Source organism: Myiozetetes cayanensis, unplaced genomic scaffold, assembly GCF_022539395.1.
Source record: "Myiozetetes cayanensis isolate MyiCay16 unplaced genomic scaffold, myiCay2020 scf10, whole genome shotgun sequence".
In the NCBI taxonomy this organism is placed as follows: Eukaryota; Metazoa; Chordata; class Aves; order Passeriformes; family Tyrannidae; genus Myiozetetes; species Myiozetetes cayanensis.
Window position 1 is genome coordinate 13,380,672 of NW_026086605.1, and position 17,775 is coordinate 13,398,446.

At 60.8% G+C, this 17,775-nt stretch overlaps 3 protein-coding genes across 8 annotated transcripts in view; 2 read left to right on the top strand and 1 right to left on the bottom strand.

Moving 5' to 3' along the window:
* SEMA4G (semaphorin 4G) overlaps window positions 1-9,301 on the top strand; it is a 29,898-nt gene extending 20,597 nt beyond the window's left edge. For 5 of the 6 annotated variants that reach the window (XM_050334774.1, XM_050334782.1, XM_050334798.1 and 2 more), the window contains 16 exons: window positions 581-821; window positions 1,988-2,136; window positions 2,701-2,763; window positions 2,841-2,939; window positions 4,112-4,205; window positions 4,440-4,553; window positions 4,744-4,910; window positions 5,039-5,208; window positions 5,372-5,516; window positions 5,594-5,816; window positions 5,902-6,017; window positions 6,323-6,474; window positions 6,687-6,748; window positions 6,843-8,105; window positions 8,314-8,432; window positions 8,515-9,301. In XM_050334774.1, the coding sequence (XP_050190731.1) occupies window positions 695-821; window positions 1,988-2,136; window positions 2,701-2,763; window positions 2,841-2,939; window positions 4,112-4,205; window positions 4,440-4,553; window positions 4,744-4,910; window positions 5,039-5,208; window positions 5,372-5,516; window positions 5,594-5,816; window positions 5,902-6,017; window positions 6,323-6,474; window positions 6,687-6,748; window positions 6,843-7,687 (2,526 nt within the window). In that variant the 5' untranslated portion in view covers window positions 581-694 and the 3' untranslated portion in view covers window positions 7,688-8,105; window positions 8,314-8,432; window positions 8,515-9,301. Of the gene's footprint in view, window positions 1-580; window positions 822-1,931; window positions 2,137-2,700; window positions 2,764-2,840; window positions 2,940-4,111; window positions 4,206-4,439; window positions 4,554-4,743; window positions 4,911-5,038; window positions 5,209-5,371; window positions 5,517-5,593; window positions 5,817-5,901; window positions 6,018-6,322; window positions 6,475-6,686; window positions 6,749-6,842; window positions 8,106-8,313; window positions 8,433-8,514 lie in introns of all 6 variants that reach the window. The other variant, XM_050334807.1, reaches the window with a different exon arrangement.
* Window positions 9,302-9,353: 52 nt separating this feature from the next.
* Window positions 9,354-10,385, bottom strand: MRPL43 (mitochondrial ribosomal protein L43). The gene is made up of 3 exons (XM_050334875.1): window positions 10,234-10,385; window positions 9,751-9,857; window positions 9,354-9,587 (listed from the first exon to the last, which is right to left on the bottom strand). The coding sequence occupies exons 1-3, from the start codon at window positions 10,362-10,364 to the stop codon at window positions 9,373-9,375; spliced, it is 453 nt and encodes a 150-aa protein (XP_050190832.1). The 5' UTR covers window positions 10,365-10,385; the 3' UTR covers window positions 9,354-9,372.
* Window positions 10,386-10,588: 203 nt separating this feature from the next.
* TWNK (twinkle mtDNA helicase) lies at window positions 10,589-15,567 on the top strand. The gene is made up of 5 exons (XM_050334808.1): window positions 10,589-11,846; window positions 12,352-12,592; window positions 13,215-13,322; window positions 13,677-13,818; window positions 14,414-15,567. The coding sequence occupies exons 1-5, from the start codon at window positions 10,589-10,591 to the stop codon at window positions 14,666-14,668; spliced, it is 2,004 nt and encodes a 667-aa protein (XP_050190765.1). The 3' UTR covers window positions 14,669-15,567.
* Window positions 15,568-17,775: the final 2,208 nt, after the last annotated feature.

Below are 17,775 nucleotides of genomic sequence, written 5' to 3' on the forward strand. Positions count from 1 at the left end.
GACCCTCACCACTGCCCATCCTGCTGCAGCCACTCTGGGGTACACCCAAGTGTACCAGTGACCCACAGAGGGACTTGGCCCTGAACCCCATTCTTTGCTTTTGGGGGGCAAACATGACTGCTGTTTGGGTATGAAACGAAATGGGAGATCAGCTGGTTGTGCCAAAGTATATCCTTCTGTCAGGGGGAGCTGTAGGAGCAGAAGGCTGGGAGCAAAGGAGGAAATAGCCTGGAGGAGACCTGGAGGAAAGTGAGTCTGAGCAGCTGACCCAAGCACTCAGCAAGTGACTGCCCCCACTGTGACAGAGGGGAGGGAGGTCATCCTCAGGGGGATGCTGCAGGGGGTCCCTCCACTCCAGCTGCCTTCCATGGCCTGTGCTGGCTGCAGGCTCGACACCTTGTGCCATGCCTTTGTTTCCCCTTTGGCTAATGAGGGTTTGTTTTTCCCTGAAGCTGTCCCTGGTATGAGGCCGTGCCTGGTCAAGCATCCATGCGTCTGTGCAGCTGGCTGCTTCTCAAGCCAGCTTGCTTGTGAGGTGCTGGGACAGCAAGAGTGTCTGACTTGGTGTTCTGTGTTCCAGGAGGGTTTGGTGGCCAGCCGTGTCCCAGGGAGCTGGAGAGCCTGTCCCAAGGATCAGCTGTGCCAGCCTGCTGGCAGTGGCTGGGGCAGCTGCCCTTGCCACGAGAGCAGGAAGATGAATGGAGGTACAGCACATCTCATGACCACTCTCGTCGTGGCGGTGGTGGCGGCGATGGGATACCCATCACGGCGGTCTGCCACCGACCTGGACGCCACTCCCAGGACAACAGTCACCTTTGATGGTAAGGGGGTGTGGGTCTTTGTGGCAGCAGTGAGGTTTGGGATCTTGCTAGCACTGGCCTTGGTGCTTCGTGACTGCATCTAGTCTTTGCCACCCTGCTGGACTGGGGGGCTCAGCATGGAGTGGTGGCTACACGTGGTGGCTCTGATTTCTGTGCTCTGGAAGTTGGAGCCCACGTGGGTGTCTGGCACTGTCATTTCCTCAAAAGCCAGAAGGGGACAAGGATGTGCAGGGAGCCAGCCTTGGCCAGTCCCTGGCCCTGCCCAGCAGCCCTTGGAGGGTGTCCTGAGCTGGGCATCACACCTGGGCTGGGCTCTTGTGGCCCAAATAGTATATAGGGAACTTCCTTCCTGATTTTCTCTAATTGCCGCTGGGCTTTTGACATCCAGCCTCTGTGTTGTCAGTGAGCTCAGAAGTGTCATTGTCCCTTGGGCATCCACACAGCTCCATTGACCTTGTTAGTGAAGCTCAGCTCAACAATCGGTGGTGGGACAGAGTTTCATTAGCAGCTGGGGTGCCCTTTTTTCTCCAGGCAATGCCTCCTTTTTTGGCGGGGAGTAGTAATTACCTTTGCAACTGCCTCCAGGCTCCCAAGCCTCATGGGATTTTCTCTTCCTGCTGTGGGAGGGTCCAAGTCTTGTTTGGGGTTCCCGTGGTCAGGGCTGAGTTCCACCTCACAATTCTCAGCACCCCAAATTGTGTGGTTTCTTTGGCTTAGTGGGCAGGAATGCCCAGCCTCACTGCAGAAGCCCTCCTCTTACATGGCAGTTTTGGTTTAGGTTTTTTTAATCCTTCCCTTTGGGCTGGCTGGGCTCAGTTCAGAGCTGGGGTCACTGCAGTCATGTTTTTGCTTCCTTCAGCAGTTCCCTGAACACCATGCAAGTCCATGCTGGGCATGGATATCGCAGCTCCCACCCCTGAGCTGAGCTTTAATTAGTGCGGAGAATTTCCGCAGTGAGCCTGAGCCCAATTAGTGCCTTCTGCCTCCTACCAAGCCTCTTCTCTTCCTTTCCTCCTGCTGTAACTGCTGGCACCGAGCACTGTCTACCTGATAACCTCAGTGGGTTATCCTCCTGCCCACTTCCAGCTCCATCCTCTTGTCTTTTCCCAGTGGCTTGCGCCGTGCCTGCCCCGGGGTCCCCCCTCAGACCCCTGTTCCCTTTGCAGAGCTGATGGGCGTCCGGCACTTCAACACACGCACCTTCAACTACAGCACCCTGCTGCTGGAGGACGACCGGGGCATCCTCTACGTGGGCGCCAGGGGAGCCATCTTCGCCCTCAACTCCAGTGACGTGGCTGACGGCTCCCACCGCACGGTGAGCCTGGCCTCTGCCTGCTGCTGGCTCGTTGTCCTCTCCTGTCCCACGCTGCCCAATCCCTGTCTGAATCATGGCCACTCTGTCCCTGCTCATCTTCCCGCTCTCCATCTCAGGTCTTGCCTGAAGGGGGTGTCTCCAGGTCTGTCCCCAGATCTCCTGTGGGTGGACTCCTGGTGCTTCTTCCTAGCCAGGCAGTGTGGGAACAGTGGTGGGAGACATCCCCAAGCTGAGAGCTGCCTGCTTTAGGGATACCCCAGCAGAATGAGGGGCAGGGGGGGTAATTGCACCATTTTTCTCCCCCAGGGAGGGACACCCCAAAATCCTTCAGGCTCCTACAGGTGCTCTGGGGCATCTGCCCACCAGTTGGGGGGTGGGACTGCTCTCAACCTGGGCTGGTTGGATGTGTGCAGGGTGTCATCTTGTACTCTGAGCAACCGTACCTGCTCTAAATAGAAGAAGATTTTATCATCTCTGATGGCTCTGATAGAGGCTGGAGCCTGCAGAGACAGGGGGCCCACAGCAATGGGGATCACACAATAGCAGTCTCTCTTCCCCTTGTAGATCCACTGGGAAGCCTCCCCAGAGAAGCAGACAGACTGCCAGCAGAAGGGCAAGAACAACAAGGTAGAACCAGTGGGTGGGTGCTGGGGGGGCTGCTGTTGCTTTCCCTGGCTTGTAATGCCTGTGTTCCCCCTCCACAGACCGAGTGCTTCAACCACGTGCGGTTTCTGCAGCGTCTGAACAGCACCCACCTCTACGCCTGTGGGACCTACGCCTTCCACCCGCTCTGTGCTGCCATCGTGAGTACTGCTCAGCCCCTCAGCTGTCACCTGTCCCCTGCCATGATGTCATCCTGGGGAGGTGCAACCCCTCTTACCATTTCATCCCGCAGCCCTACTCCCTTTCTGCCCCTGTCCCAGCCCCTCCTTGGCTTGTGGGGAAGGCAAGTGATCCCCAGGCTAGCCTGAGTAGGTTTGAGGATGCAACTACCACAATGCAGATGCCCAAAGTCCCCACCCCGGGACTGGGGTTCGACTCTGACCCCATAATGAGAGGGCTGGGGGTGGATTGGTGCCATGGAGGGCACATGTGGGCTCAGCAGGATGGGCTGTGCCAGCCCTGGAGCCAGCTGGTCCCCAGCACCTGCTATTGCGGGGTCTCTTCTCAAAGCAGGGGCTGCAGAATGGCTGATAGTCAGTCAAAAGCATGCCCAGGAAGGGTGACAGTGGTGGGGCTGACTCAGAAGTCCCTCCCGAGGGATTTCCTGGGCCAGGCTGGGAGTTCCCACATGGCTGTGACTCAGGGCAGTGTGTCCAAGAGCAGCCTTCTTCACTGGCAGTGGGACTTTGACCCCCTTTCAGTAGCTCCTTGAGTCAGAGGAGACTTAATTGCCCCACCTCCCTCCTTGAGTTGGGGGGAAAGGGGCCTGGGGCCATGTCCCCAGCGTGTTCAAGGAACCCTGGAGAGGCCATGCTTGTTCCCATGGCTGTGCTGCTGGTCCGGTTTGGCCATCGCACATACTGGAAATCAGGCGGAGGAGCTGCCAAGCTGGAAGGGCCCCATCATTATTTGACATGCTTTGAACTGCAAACCCCAAAGAAAATAACTCCTGCCATGACAGGGACAGCACCTAGGGGAGCCCAGGCCGGCTGAGCAGCATCTGCCAGCCAGGCACAGTTTGGGAACATTGGCTGCACTGACTGGCTTGTACCCAGTGCCCACGCGATGCCAAAGTGGGTTGCCGGGGCTCTCCTCCCCCCCAAGCCCTCTCCCTGCTCTTGTCTAGAGGCTCTGGCTGTTCGTGTGTTTTCTGACCAGCTGGGAGGTGCAGGGGGCATTTGTCTTGCTTGGACAAGGGCACGGCTGTGGGCATTGCTTTGTCCCTGCCAGCAGTCTCTGCAAAGAGCGTGAGGCTGGCAGGTCAGGTGGGTCTGTTCCCTCCTGTTTAATCAGATTCGCTTTCCCCCTCAAGGATGCCAGCAGGTTTGTGTTGCCGTCCCACTTTGAGGAAGGCAAGGAGAAGTGCCCTTACGACCCTGCCCGTGGCTACACTGGCCTCATCGTGGGTAAGTGGCACCTTTCCTGGGCTGGTGGGGACACGTGGGATGCCAACAAACCCTGGACCCATCCCCAACAACCCTGCAGGGGGTGCCAGCCAGGTAGGCCCTGCGTGCAGGGGCCTTAGCAAGCCAGGACTTGATCCTCCTCCACCTCATCTGCCTGGGGCAAGGGGATGCTGGTGGCCTGTGGGGCTGTCCCCAGGGTGCAGGGCCATGCTGATGGGTACCTGCCCTGCTCAGACGGCGGCTTGTACACGGCCACACGCTACGAGTTTCGGAGCCTCCCTGACATTCGGAGGAACCTGCACCAGCGACCGCTGAAGACAGAGGAGTCCCCGCTGCACTGGCTAAATGGTGAGATGTCCATGTCCCCCCAGTCCTGTGACCAGCACCATGGGCTGTAGATGCTTTGGAGAGTGTGGAGCAGGGGTGGGAAGTGGCCTTGGAGTCCTGCATGGTTTGCAATGAGAGGAAATCGAGGCAGGGAGGGATTCCCCATCCTGTGGCTGGTCCCCAATCTCCACTTCTTGTTCTGTGTCCCCAGATGCTGAGTTCGTGGCATCTGTGCTGGTCCGGGAGAGCAGGGACAACCCTGTAGGTGATGATGACAAAATCTACTACTTCTTCATGGAGAGGGCGGGAGAAGAGACCACATCCTTCTTTGACAAGAGTCACGTGGCCCGAGTGGCCCGTGTTGCCCGTGTCTGCAAGGTAGGCATGTTCCCCACCACAGAGAGCCAAGCACTGCTCCTCTTGATGCAGGGGCAGCATGCCTCCATCTGGGGGGAAACTGAGGGTTTGCACCAGCCTGTGCAAAAATGCTCCCTGCACCCTCCCAGAGTGATGTGGGGGGGAAGAAGATCCTTCAGCGCAAGTGGACATCCTTCATGAAGGCGCGCCTGGTCTGCTACATCCCCTACTACGAGGTGCTGCGCAGCGTCTGCAGCCTGGACAGCGGTGGCTGGGCGAGCACTGTCTTTTATGCTGCCTTCACGCTCTCAGCGCAGTGGTGAGTGGGGCAGCAGCCAAAACAACTGGGGCTACAAGTCTACAGCATGGGGGGGAACCAGAGATGCTTGAGGGGATACACAGGCACGTGCTGCACACCTGGGTGTGCATTAGTTGGGAGCAGCCAGTGTCTGTCCAGACTCAGGTGAGGTTCTGCCCCTCAGGAGGACCATGGAGGCCTCAGCCGTGTGCCGCTACAGCATCTCGGCAGTGCAGCGCGCCTTTGAGGGCCCCTACATGGAGTACCAGGACTCGGCTCGCAAGTGGGCCCGCTACGATGGTGCGGTGCCTGAGCCCCGGCCCGGCTCTGTGAGTGCCTGGGGGTGCAGAGCAGCAAGGGCATGGGGCAGCCACATTCCCCTCTGACCCCTGTCTCCCCTGAGCAGTGCATCACGGACCACTCCCGCAGGAAGGGCTACAACTCCTCGCAGGACTTGCCCAACAGTGTCCTGGACTTTATCAAGCTGCACCCGCTCATGTTTGAGGAGGTGAAGCCAGCTGGTGGGGAGCCACTCCTGGTGAAGAAGAGCGTGGCGTACAGCCAGCTGGCTGTGGACAGGGTGCAGGCCCTGGATGGCCTCTCCTACGATGTGCTCTTCATGGGGACAGGTGAGTGTGGGATGAGTTTGCCAGGTCTGTGCTAGACAGGGGGCACACCAGACATTCCCTCCTGAACCCCTGCTCTGCTCTCCAGGGGACGGCTGGATTCACAAGGCTGTGGTGGTGGGCTCTGGCATCCACATCGTGGAGGAGATGCAGGTGTTTAGGGACCCGCAGCCTGTGGAGAGCCTGGTGATCTCTCATGCCCAGGTGAGGGAGAAGCAGCAGGGAGACATCACACACAGGGCATGCTTGTCCTGTGCATTGGGCTGTTTGGGGGCACGGGGGAACATGACTCCTGGGTCAGCCCAGCTTGGGATATGTGCTGGAGTGCAGCAGGGCAGCCTGGCCTCCTCGCCAGCTGCACCCATCGGCACTGACTGCGACCTAGGGGCCCTCTCATGCATCCCCATCAAGGAAGAGCTCTGCCAGGGGGATCTCTGGGCACCATGGGGCACCCCATAGCCCAGTAGCATCATGCCAGATCAATGCTGAGCCAGCCCTTTCCCCATCAGAGGAGCCTGTATGTGGGGGCAGCCAGCGGGATCGTGCAGGTGCCCCTGGCCACCTGTGACAGGTACACCTCCTGCTACGACTGCATTCTCGCCCGGGACCCCTACTGCGCCTGGGATGGCAGGGCCTGCTGTGCCACCGCCACTACGGACAGGTAGGGATGGGCTGCCTGTCCCCAGCCAGGTCCCCACGAGCCTTCCATCTATCCCATCCTATGCTGTTGTGCATCACCCCATGGCACAGTCGCCCCAGAGCCACCCCGAAAGGTCTGGCCAGTATCTGGTGGTGGGTCTCCTGGTGGCCATGACCTCCTATAGGGTGGGCTCAGCCGAGGCTGTATGGCTGAAGCTCCTCAATGCCTTGCAGCACAGGGCTGGTGCAGGACATTCAGAGCGGCAACAAGGGATGCCGGAGCATCTCTGGGCGGGGTGAGTCTGCCACCACTCGAGACCATGGGGATGCTGGTGTCCAGCGTCCCTTAGAGTGGCCAGGACAGGTGTGAGGCGTTGTGTGTCCCCACAGGCTTCCTGCCATGGAAGAACCGGACAGTGCTGCAGGGGGACGACGTGCTGCTGCCCTGCGACCAGCGCTCCAACCTGGCCCGAGCCGTGTGGCTGCTGAATGGCAGTGAGGTGCTGGGCATGGGGCAGGACCGGCTGCGCGTGGGGGTGGATGGGCTGCTCGTGACAGACACGCTGCCCCAGCACAGTGGCGAGTACCGCTGCTACGGGGAGGAGCGGGGTCTCCAGACACTGCTGGCTGCCTACAGCCTCACTGTGCTGCCCGAGCTGCCCCGCAGCCCTACGGCTGCTGCCACACCCCACGCTGCCAGCCAGGCAGCCAATGACATGAAGGTTGCTTACATCTCTGCCATTGTCACCTTGGTGGTTCTCTGTGCTGTGCTCAGCACCGTCCTCCTCTACATGTCCTGCCTGGAGAAGCGCAAGGGCAAGTACGTGCTGGGGGAGCCACGGCCATCCAGCGTGGAGCTGCAGACCATCTCAGCCAACTGCCTGCGCAAGGGCCACCGGGAGGAGGAGGAGGAGGAAGAGCTCACCTACCCTGACGGCTGCCTGCGGATCATCCCTGGTGAGGCGCCCACGGCTGCCACTTCCCCAGTCAAGGAGCTGCCGGTTGCCTCACCCCCACTGCCGCCTCCGCTGCCGGCCGAGCTCACCAATGGCATGGGGGCTCTGCCCAACGTCCTCCGCAAGATGAACGGCAACAGCTACATGCTGCTACAGCAGCAGGAGGAGCCTCTGGTCTCCCCACTCTACAGCGCGTCCTTCACTGAGGAGCTCAGCAAGATTCTGGAGAAGCGGAAACACACGCAGCTGGTGGAGAAGCTGGACGAGAGCTCCGTGTAGGGGCCAGGGAGGGGGGTCCTGCCAGCGGGACCCTCCTCCCCTTCAGCCCCTTCTCCCACCCCTTTGCCAGCAGTGTTACAAGACTCAGGCGAAACTACCTCCTGGATGGCAGAGCCGGGCCGGGCCCGGGCGCAGCCGTTCCTTTGGCTTTTACTTTTGAGACTTGCTGTACAGAAAAAAAAAAAAAAAGAAATACGCATCTATTTAAATTTGGGAGCTCTATTTATGTATAAAAACCCACCGACGGTGGCCACAAGCTGGAGATAGGAGCTGGCACTTGGCTGAAGGTGGACACCGGGGGGAGGGAGAGTTTCTGTCTCTTCATCCAGGCATGAAAGAGACACTGTCATGGACGCGTGGACTCAGCCAGCCCTGCTGGGTGTTCCTCGGCACATGGGAGCCGGACAGCTGCTGAGAGGTGGGTGAGGAGCAGGGAGGGGGCTGGGGGCTGATGCACTGTGCCTGTGCCTCTTGCAGGGGGCAGGATCCCTTTCCGGCATGGGAGCGGGGGGTTTCTCCAGCTGCCCGCTCTCAGGCAGGAGAGGGGCAGTGGACACATCTCACATTGTGGGGGCTGGCCTCAGTGGCTGCCAGCCTCTGCCCGCTCTCCCACGTCTGCTCCCCAGGGTTTCCTCTCTGGGAGAGGATGGTTTGGCAAGGGAGCGACACGTGGCGAGGAGCTCATGGCCTGAAGGCACTGGAGCAGCTGATGAAGGGGCGTGTGCCCCCTGCAAAGAGGCCACAGGTGAAATACTGGGTTGGGTGCCCTGGGGAGGTGGCATCCCCAGGCCCTCTGATCCTGACAGGGCTCTGCCTCCTCTCCCCAGGGCGCTGGATGCAGCAGCAGGCAGCAAGATGCACTAGCAGCAGGACTGGCAGCCACCACAGTGCCCTACAGCGTGACAAGGGACCAGCGCAGCACCCACATCCCCTTGACATCCACAGTGCCCCTGTGGCCTCAAGCACGTGTTTCTGCCCTCCTGTGTGGTGCTGTTGGAGAACTGGGGTTCAGGCACAGCCCTGTCACCTGTGGGACAATCCATGGGTGGGGAGATGTCCTCATACAGTGAGGAAGAAGAGCCCTGGACAAGGGTCTGCCGGTCTGCCTCCTTCTGGAGCATCCTCCTCTTCATGGCACTTCCCAGAAGCAGCCATGGTTCTTAAATCCCCCCAAGTGTTTCTGCTTCTGCCACCTCCTGGGGGAACCTGAGAGACTGGTGACAAAAGCATTTCATGTGGTGACACTGGAGAAGCTGTGGAAGGACAGACTTGCTGGGCTGTGTGTCCTCCCCTGTGTTCCTTGCTGGCACTTCCATGATCAGGACATTGCCAGCTCAGCCCTACAGGGGAGACAAGCAGGGGTGGCAGCCCCTGGGGTCCCTCATGGGCTACAGCACAGGCCTCCTATTCCAGGAGAGCAGTGCTTAGTGGGAAAAGGCAAGAGTTGCACACCTGGCTTCTCCCATCCTGCCCCCACTGTTTTTGCTGCAAGAAGGGGACATGAACCACTGCTAAGGACCACCCTCACCCTCCAAGGAGGGGTATCACCCTGTGTCTGGCACCCCTCGTGCACAGCTCCACATCCCCTTGGCAATAAACACGGCTCTGTCTGGACATGGTGTGGCTGCGTCTCTCTACAGGCAAGAGATGGATGCAGAGGCATGGGTTTGTGGGTGGAAGAGGCTTTATTGCGGCTGCAGGCGTGGGCCCTGGACAGTGAGGATGGAGGGTTTGTTGGTGAGGGGGTGCCACTGGCCCTGAACACTGGGATTGTCGGTGTGGAAGGGCTTGCGGATGCGGATGATGTCCAGGCCGGACTGGTTGGCCAGCTTGGTGATCAGCTGCACGATCTCCTCGCTTGTCTTGCTGGCAATGAGCTCCTCCCGCACTGTCCCGTTCACTGCAGCAGAGCGAGGGGGTCAGGCCAGGATCCCCCCACTCCACAGGCTCACAGGGAGCAGCTGCTGATCTCCCATCCCACAGCAGCTGCCCCAGCACTGTCTGCCGGGGCACAGCAGGGACAGCCCCATCCCCATTCTCTCCCCGTGTCTCCCAACACTCACAGTACTCAGCCCGCACCAGGGGGCCCGTGCCCGAGCAGGGGCTCACGTAGAGAACAACATCGGGGTGCTGCCGAGCAAAGTCCTGTGCTTCCTCCTCCACGAACTGCCTGGGGAACAGAGGGACCGTGAGCCCCAGCCAGGCCAGAGATGGGGGAGGGTCGCAGCCCCCACCCAGGGCGAAGGTCACAGGCGGGGTCACCCCCCCCATGCCCTGCCTACGGGAAGGGTCACAGCGCAGAAGTTGGGGTGATGCCCCCTGTGCCCGGGCGGAGCTCAGGGGTCACCGGTGCCGCCTTCCAGCCCCTGCCCCGTCTCGCAGGAGGTTCGGGGTCCCACTCCGCCGCTCCCCTCTGGTCATGGGGCTGCAGCCACGTCCCCTCCCCACGCTGACAGGGCAGGGGGAAGATCCCCTTCCCCCAGTTAAGGGGCCACCAGGCTCCCCACTCCCAACCCAGGAAGGCGGGTGGGCGCCTCCGGCGGTACCTGACTCCGCGGGCGTCGGCTGCGGTGGGGCTGAAGAGGAACTGCAGGCGCTGGAGCTGCCGCACGTACCGGCCCACGCCGTTGTGCAGGACAGCGGTGAGGAACCGGCTGGGCGACCCGCGGCCCGTCATGGCTCCGCGCTCACCCGGAGCCGGAACCGCCGGAGGGGCGGGATGGGGAACGGCGGCCCCCGCCCCGCCGGGAAGTGACGCTCGCGGAGCGGGAGCAGGCAATGGCGGTGTCCGTGTGGCCCCACGTGGGGGCGGCGGCCTGAGCGGCTCTGCGGGGCCGGGGGCCGCGGGGCAGCCGCCCATGCGGAGCGGCAGCGGCGCGGGAGGGTGCGGGGGCGGTCAGGATGGCTCTGGTGCCCCTGCGGCCCGGCAGAGCCGCCGGCCGCCTCCTGCCGCTGTTCTGCGGGGGGACCAGGAGCAAGGGAGCCTCCCTGAGCCCCGGGGTGCCGGGCCGCCTCGGCCAGCGGCGCTACAAGAAAGACGTGTTACCCTCCCCCGAGGGGCCCGCGCCCTCCGTCTCCATCACCGAGATCCGGCAGTACCTGCGGGCCCACGACATCCCCTTCCACGACGGGTACAGCTGCCTGCACACCCCCAGCCTCTTCACCGCCGACCACGCGGACCAGCCATCGCAGGCAGCCGCCAGTGCCCCGTACACGCTTTTCATTGACAAGACCACGGGCAGCTTCCTGTGCACGGCCACCCTGGCCGAGGGCACCTGGCAGGACTTCCAGGCCAATGTGGAGCTGTGGCACCGTGGCATTCCCCCCGCCACCTCGGAGGAGATGGAAGAGGACATGCGACAGGCTAGCGAAGATGCCCGCTGCATCTGGGACCGGGCTCTGCCGCTCTGGGAGCTGCTGGATGAGGAGGAGACCAACAAGACCAAGGCCATGTTTGGTATCTCCCTGGTGTCAAATGCCACCCTGAAACGCTTCGGGGTGCGTTATCTGAGGACTGCCAAATCCCTGGTCTTTCCCTGGTTCAGCCCCCGCAATGCAACCCTGAAGGGCCTGAAGCTTGTGAGGGTGGAGAAAAAGGGGAACACGGTAGCTTACCTAGAAGAGACTTTACCCCGCATCGATTCCTATCACAATCTTTTTGGGTTGCCCCTGATCGGCTGTCGAGACACGGAGCTGGTCTTAACTGGGTGGGAGCTGGATGCCTTGGCCTTGCACCAAGCTGCAGGGGTGGCCAGCCTGGCCCTGCCGCGGGGAACCACCTGCCTGCCTCCCGCCCTCCTCCCCTACCTGGAGCAGTTCAAGCGCATCACCCTGTGGCTCGGTGAGGACCTGCGCTCCTGGGAAGCTGCCAAGCTCTTTGCCCGCAAGCTGAGCCTCAAGCGCTGCTCTCTGGTGCGCCCTGGGAACCTGCAGCCCCGGCCCTTGGAGGCTCTGAACCAGGGCCTGAACTTCACCAAGATCCTGCGTGCTGCCCTGCCCGCCAGCCACAAATCCATCATCTCCTTCCGGCAGCTGCGTGAGGAGGTGTTCGGGGAGCTAGCCAACACCGAGCAGGTGGCTGGCATCAAGTGGATGCGCTTCCCCGAGCTCAACAAACTCCTCAAAGGGCACCGCAGAGGGGAGCTTACTGTCTTCACAGGTAAGGGGCACAGTGGCTGGTGGACAGCGGGAGCAGAAGGCTCTTTGGTGGCTTCACCCTTCTGGGGTTTATGCCTCATGAGTCTTCCAATTCTCTCTGCTCATGGGTTTGGCTGAGCCTGTCTCACAGGAATGTGAGAGGCTGGGGTGCATTCCTCAGTTTGGTGGGACTGGGCATGCTGACGTGGTGATGGGCTTCCTGCCTGGGGCAGCATAGGAAGTCCTGGACTGTCCTTTATGCCTGCTCCCACCTACCACCTCCTGTCTGAGCCCTCCCTGTGTCCAGCCCTTCCCAGAGACCCACAGGCTGTGGGAGGCAATGCCCATTCACCCAGGCGTGCAGTGTAGCATGAGATGTTGTTTATTTATGGTGCGAGTACTGTGGATGAGCCTCTCTTATCCCACTCCCTGGCACTTCCACCTCTCAATAGCCTGCCACCACATTCAGGATGGGTAGGATCAATCATGTCCCCAGCTAATTCCTACTGTTTCTGTTCTTGCACTAGGCCCAACGGGCAGTGGGAAGACCACCTTTATCAGCGAGTATGCGCTGGACCTGTGCATGCAGGGAGTGTGCACGCTGTGGGGCAGCTTTGAGATCAACAATGTCCGCCTGGCCAAGATCATGCTGACACAGTTTGCGGGTCGACGCCTGGAGGACCAGCTGGAGCTGTACGATGAGTGGGCCGATCGCTTTGAGGATCTCCCGCTCTACTTCATGACCTTCCATGGCCAGCAGAACATCAAGTATGGTCCTGCACCTCCATCCCCAATGGCATTTACCCCTCATGGCATGTGCTGCAGGGCCTTGGGGAACTGGGGCTCTTCCCCTGCAGTGAGTCACGGATTTGGGGCTGGCAGGAGGCATGTTGGGAATGTTCAAGTCCTGGAGTTGGCGTGTGGGGACCTTATGGCTCCATCAGCTGCATTCCTTCTGTTGTGGGGACTGTCACAGATTCCCTCTGGGGTGGAGGTGAAGGGAGAGAATGTGTCCCCATGCTAGGATGTGACCATCCACACCCTGCTCACCTGGCAGCACTGTCCTTTGCTGAAGAGGTAGGACAGGCACCTCCAGCTCCTTCTATTCATGTGCTCTTACGGTCCCCGTGGGTTGTGGGGATTGCAGGGCAGTGGGCAGGGGCTGTGCAGGCAGTAGCTGGGTCCTCCTGATCCCAACTGCCTTTACTCGTGTGGGTGGGGCTGTGCCTGTCCTGCAATGGGGAAGATGCAGAAGTGGGATGGGCTCAGCGCTCATCAGGACCCAGCCTGGTACCTCCCAGCTCTGTTTCTCTGTGTCTCTGTGCCTGGCTCAGCATCCCCATCCCCACCTCACTAATCCCTGGGGCTGATCCTGGTCTCCCCTGTCCAGGACGGTGATTGACACCATGCAGCACGCTGTCTACATGTACGACATCACCCACGTCATCATCGACAACCTCCAGTTCATGATGGGACAGGACCACCTCTCTGTGGACAGGTAGCCCTTCTCCAGTCTGACCCTTCATTCCCCTGCCACCCTCACTGGTGGAGCTGTTCCTGTCAGGTGTCATGACAGGGGCTGGGGACCCACTCAGGGTGTTTCCTTTACTACTGTCTGGCCACTCTGTTTCTTTAAAGGGTGAACACTGCCCTAGGGAAGAAGAGATAAGAAGGGTTGAGCAGGTTACCAGCCATCCCCGCTGTGCCACATCCCTTTGTCTATGTGGGCTTGGCTGTCTCATGGAGAGTGATCTCACACTCCTGGGTGCTTCCTGCTGTGGGGATGAGCACCTTACTGCACCCTGCCACCAAGCAGTCCCGGCCCCTAACCCTGTTCTTGCTGCTGTGGCAGGCTCATTGCCCAGGACTACATCGTTGGTGCCTTCCGCAAGTTTGCCACGGACAACAACTGCCACATCACCCTGGTCATCCATCCCCGCAAAGAGGATGACGAGAAGGAGCTGCAGACAGCCTCCATCTTTGGCTCTGCCAAGGTGAGCTGGGCCAGCCTGTTCCCAGGAGGGGTTGGGATACTTTGGACAGTTGTTCCCAGCTCTCATCAACACCATGAGTCTTCACTGGGGACTTGTAAAGAGCTGAAAGGCATGGGATTTCCCCAGGAGTCCTCATGCAGGCAGGGAGCAAATCCATTGGTAGCTAAAGCTCTGTTGGGGCTTTAGGTGGAGTTAATTAATAGTCATTGAGTATGAGTGGGATGTACTAGGAGATAATTAAAGAAGGAGGCAGGGAGGGTGCAGGGATGGGCTCTCTGACTACTCTGGTCTCTTCTGTGATGCTCAACAGCCTGCAGTGGTGGGCAGGAGATGCTGTCTGTGCACAGCCCTCCTGTGATCCCGTTTCCCCAAGATGTCCTGTGGCTTCAGCTGAAACGTGTCCACCTCATGGGTCACTGGGATGTCCCAGGGGAACACAAGGGGTTGGTTTCAGGGAAGTGCTGGAATTGCTGTGGTCTGGGGTACCCCTTAACAGGGCTCAATGGAGCTGGGCAGGTTGTCTGTGAGCAACTCTGAGCCCTGTGACTCTGTCTGTATCCCTGGCACTCTCCTGGAAATGTTTTCTTCTCCCCAGGCCAGCCAGGAGGCTGACAACGTCCTCATCCTGCAGGAGCGTAAGCTGACGACAGGGCCAGGGAAGCGCTTCCTGCAAGTGTCCAAGAATCGCTTTGATGGGGATGTGGGCATCTTCCCTCTGGAGTTCAGCAAGGCCTCACTCACTTTCTCATCCTCCAAAAGCAAGTCCAGGCTGAAGAAGGTGAAGGAGGAGAAGGAGCTTTTAGCCAAGAAAGCTCTGGAGGGAGGCATAGGAGCCTCCAAGAAGCCATGAGCCCATCAGGTCTCTTCCTCCGTTTGTCTGGAGGGATGGGGGACTAGTGCTGACAGCACAGGGCTGGAGTATGCCAGTCCCTCTCTCTGGGAGCAGCAGCCACATGCCACTGTGGCCCCTCTTCCTGCATGAACCAACCTCTTGGCCACAAGCACAGTGTCTCTGAGTACCACTGTGAGAGGAGGAGTGGGCTAATCCTAGAAAAGAGTGAGCTGGGGAAGGTGCTTTGACAAACACTGGCTGCTCCATGCTGGTGCTAAGTGCTGGGAGCATGGTGGGAATGGAGTCAGTCTAGGCTGGGTGATGGTGGTGATCACCTGTGGTCCAGGGACTTGGGTATCTCTGGACTTGTGACGCGTCGTTACATTGTGGCTAAAATGGAGCTGAAATCATGAGTTGTTGCCAAGTGGGAGGGACTGAGTGGGGGCAGCTGTGTAGAGGGACACATACTGGAAAAACCCCCGTCTTGAGTGGGGTTCTGAGGGCTCAGTCCTGGCTGGGATGGAGTCAGCATGGGAAAGATGGTGACATGTGGGAGATTGTGGATGGCTCTTGCCCTGGAACTGTGTGCTCATGGTGGGAGTGGGTGCGATGTGGCACTCTCCAGCTCTGCCCTCTTGGCTGGCACCCAACCTGACTCCCTTTGCTCAGGGTCTCCCAAGCCCTTTTCTCCGGGCATCATCAGCAATAAAATCTCGCAGGGAGCAGCCCTGCCTTGCTCTGCTGCGCTGGGGGATCTGCCACCCCCCTGCCCTCTGGGCAGCAGGCAGCAAATACTGTGACCTGGCCAGTCCTTGCCTTGGTAGGATGAGTCCACAGCTGGATCTTGGTCGAATCCCTTCAATTTTTTTTTCCCTTCCTATTTTTATTAAAGAATAAACGCGAGTGCCTTTTCTGTCCCTGTGACTGGAGGATCCTGGGGCTAAGGGGGTGTACTCTGGCCAGGGAGGGGTTGGCCCCCTGAGGACTTCCCTGCTGTGCCCAGCATCCTGCCCTGGCCCTGGCACACGGGTTATTAGCAGCCTCTCTGCTGGGCATAGTTTTAACCTGAGCCATAATGAGGGGCCGGAGCAGGCGGACGGTACACACCCAGCCCTGGGTTTCCGGGATGCACCTGCTCTCCCTGAGAGCGCCCTTGGGTGCTGTCTGTTCGAGTGTGAGTACCCTCAAGGCAGGCTGGGGGCAATGGTGGAGGATGGTCTTGGGGAAGCAGAGGTAAGACATGGGAGCGAAGCTGGGTCAGGGTTTGCATGGCAGTGTGGAGTGAGGGGGTTGTGTGGGTGTCCCTCCTCAACCCAAGGGCCCCCTCCAGCTCACTGGCCCCCATTTCTCCAGTCTTACTCAGGTCAGGTGTTGTCATGGGGCTCTAGAGTGGAAGTGAGGCAGTGGGGTAGCCCGGGACCCCCATCTCCCAACCATCCCTCCTTGGGGCTGGGAGGGGATGGAGGAGCTGAGCCTGTGACCCCAGGCCCTGGAGGACAGGTGGCCACCCATGATTCTCTGGGGTGGGTGAATTGATGGAGGCTTATTTTATTCTCCTTTTACTCCCAGTTTGGGTCTCGGAAAGGCTGGGGAGTGGCATTACCTTTAACATCTCATGGATAGAGGGGTTGCGATGTCAAGTGGGTCAGAGCCCCCCAGCACCCTTAGCAGAGTGCCGAGCTCTCCGAATAATTGGGGAGGAGCGAGAGGGGCATAAGCTCAGGGTGACCTTCACCCCAAAGGCCTGGGGGCGCTTTGGAGGTGAAGAGCCCCGACCTGGAGGGGCTTGGCTGGGGCAAAGAAGCAGGTGAGCTCTGGGAATGCCCCGGGACGGACGTGACTGGGAATGTACCGGGTGAGGGTGGCCCGCGGTGGGATTGCCCCACGCACCCCACTGTTCCCTCGGTCCCTTCCCGCGGGGGCGGGGCCTCGCGTTGGGGGCGGGGCCTGGTGAGGGCGGGGCCTGTGCGGGGCGGGGCCGGGGCGCGGCGCGGCGCGGGAGGCGGCGGCGGGGCCGCGGTGAGTGCGGGGCCGGGCCGGGGCCGCCCGGGTCCCGCGGGGCCGGGGGGGCGCGGCGGCCGTGGCGGCGCTTCGGGGAGTTGGGTTGGAGGGCGCTTCGGGGGGAGCTGCCGGGGCTTGGGATGTTGTGGGGCCGGGCCCCCCGGGGCCGATTTGGAGGGGTCCGGGGCGCTCTGGGGGGCTGCGGGGGCGGTGGCGGCCCTGGGGCGCCGTGGGGTGCTTTGGGGGTGTTTCAGGGGCATGTCGGGACGGGGCTGCGAGTGCGGAGGCCCAGAGGGTCTTTGGGGCAGTTGAGGGGTTCTCGGGACACTTTGGGGGTGCCTTAAGGGAGAGCTGTGGGGCAGTGCAGGCCCAGGCGCTCTGTTGGGCACTTTGGGGGTCTTTTACAGCACTTTTGGGGTGGTTTAGGAGCAATCAGCGGAGGTGTGGGGCAGCAGAGGCCCGGGAGCGCCGTGGAACATTTTGGGGGTGTCATGGAACTTTGGGGATGGTTTAGGGCACTTTGGGGGAGCTGTGGGGCAGCGGGGCTCACGGGCACCAGGGGGCAGTTCAGGGTGCTGTGGGATTGGGGTAGGTGGAAGCACCATGGGGCAGGTTGGGTGTTGTGGGGCTCATTGGGGCGGGGGGGCTCCGAGCGGGCAAGGGGAGCAGCACCATGGAGGGAACCTCAGGATGCCGGGGTGACCAGAAAGGGGCACAGCTGGGCATGGAGGGTTTCCATCCCATATGTGCCAGATGTGTAGGGAGGGACGAGGGGCTGATTCCCCTTGCTCTGGAGTGGCCCTTAGGTGCCGTCGAGGCATGGGGGTCCCCCGGGGGCCCGGAACCCCCAGCTGCTCAGAGAGGGGATCTGGCTGAGCAGGGGCTGAGTCTTCCCTTGGCATTTCGGGGTTGGAACGGTGGGATCCGGCAACACTGTGCTCCAGCCGGAGTGGCTGGTGGTGACGCCACCCCAGTTGCTGACTGGTTTTACTGGGCGGCTGGAGGCTGGGCTGGGCAGCCCCTCCCTCTGCGGACGACGGTGGGACCCTCTCGGCGGACCGGGGGACTGGCGGGAGGGAGAAGATGGAGTCTGTTCCCACCACCTGCTTAGCAGGGCCCCGTCA

What these genes read in the sequence shown, in the direction of transcription:
- MRPL43 (XM_050334875.1), bottom strand. Translation starts at nt 10,364, where the DNA reads ATGACGGGCCGCGGGTCGCCCAGCCGGTTCCTCACCGCTGTCCTGCAC. An exon ending in GCCGACGCCCGCGGAGTCAG is followed by an intron (nt 9,858 to 10,233) that starts GTACCGCCGGAG and finishes TCTGTTCCCCAG; the next exon opens with GCAGTTCGTGGAGGAGGAAG. An exon ending in CCTGGTGCGGGCTGAGTACT is followed by an intron (nt 9,588 to 9,750) that starts GTGAGTGTTGGG and finishes GCTCTGCTGCAG; the next exon opens with TGAACGGGACAGTGCGGGAG.
- TWNK (XM_050334808.1), top strand. Translation starts at nt 10,589, where the DNA reads ATGGCTCTGGTGCCCCTGCGGCCCGGCAGAGCCGCCGGCCGCCTCCTG. An exon ending in GGAGCTTACTGTCTTCACAG is followed by an intron (nt 11,847 to 12,351) that starts GTAAGGGGCACA and finishes TTCTTGCACTAG; the next exon opens with GCCCAACGGGCAGTGGGAAG. An exon ending in GACCACCTCTCTGTGGACAG is followed by an intron (nt 13,323 to 13,676) that starts GTAGCCCTTCTC and finishes CTGCTGTGGCAG; the next exon opens with GCTCATTGCCCAGGACTACA.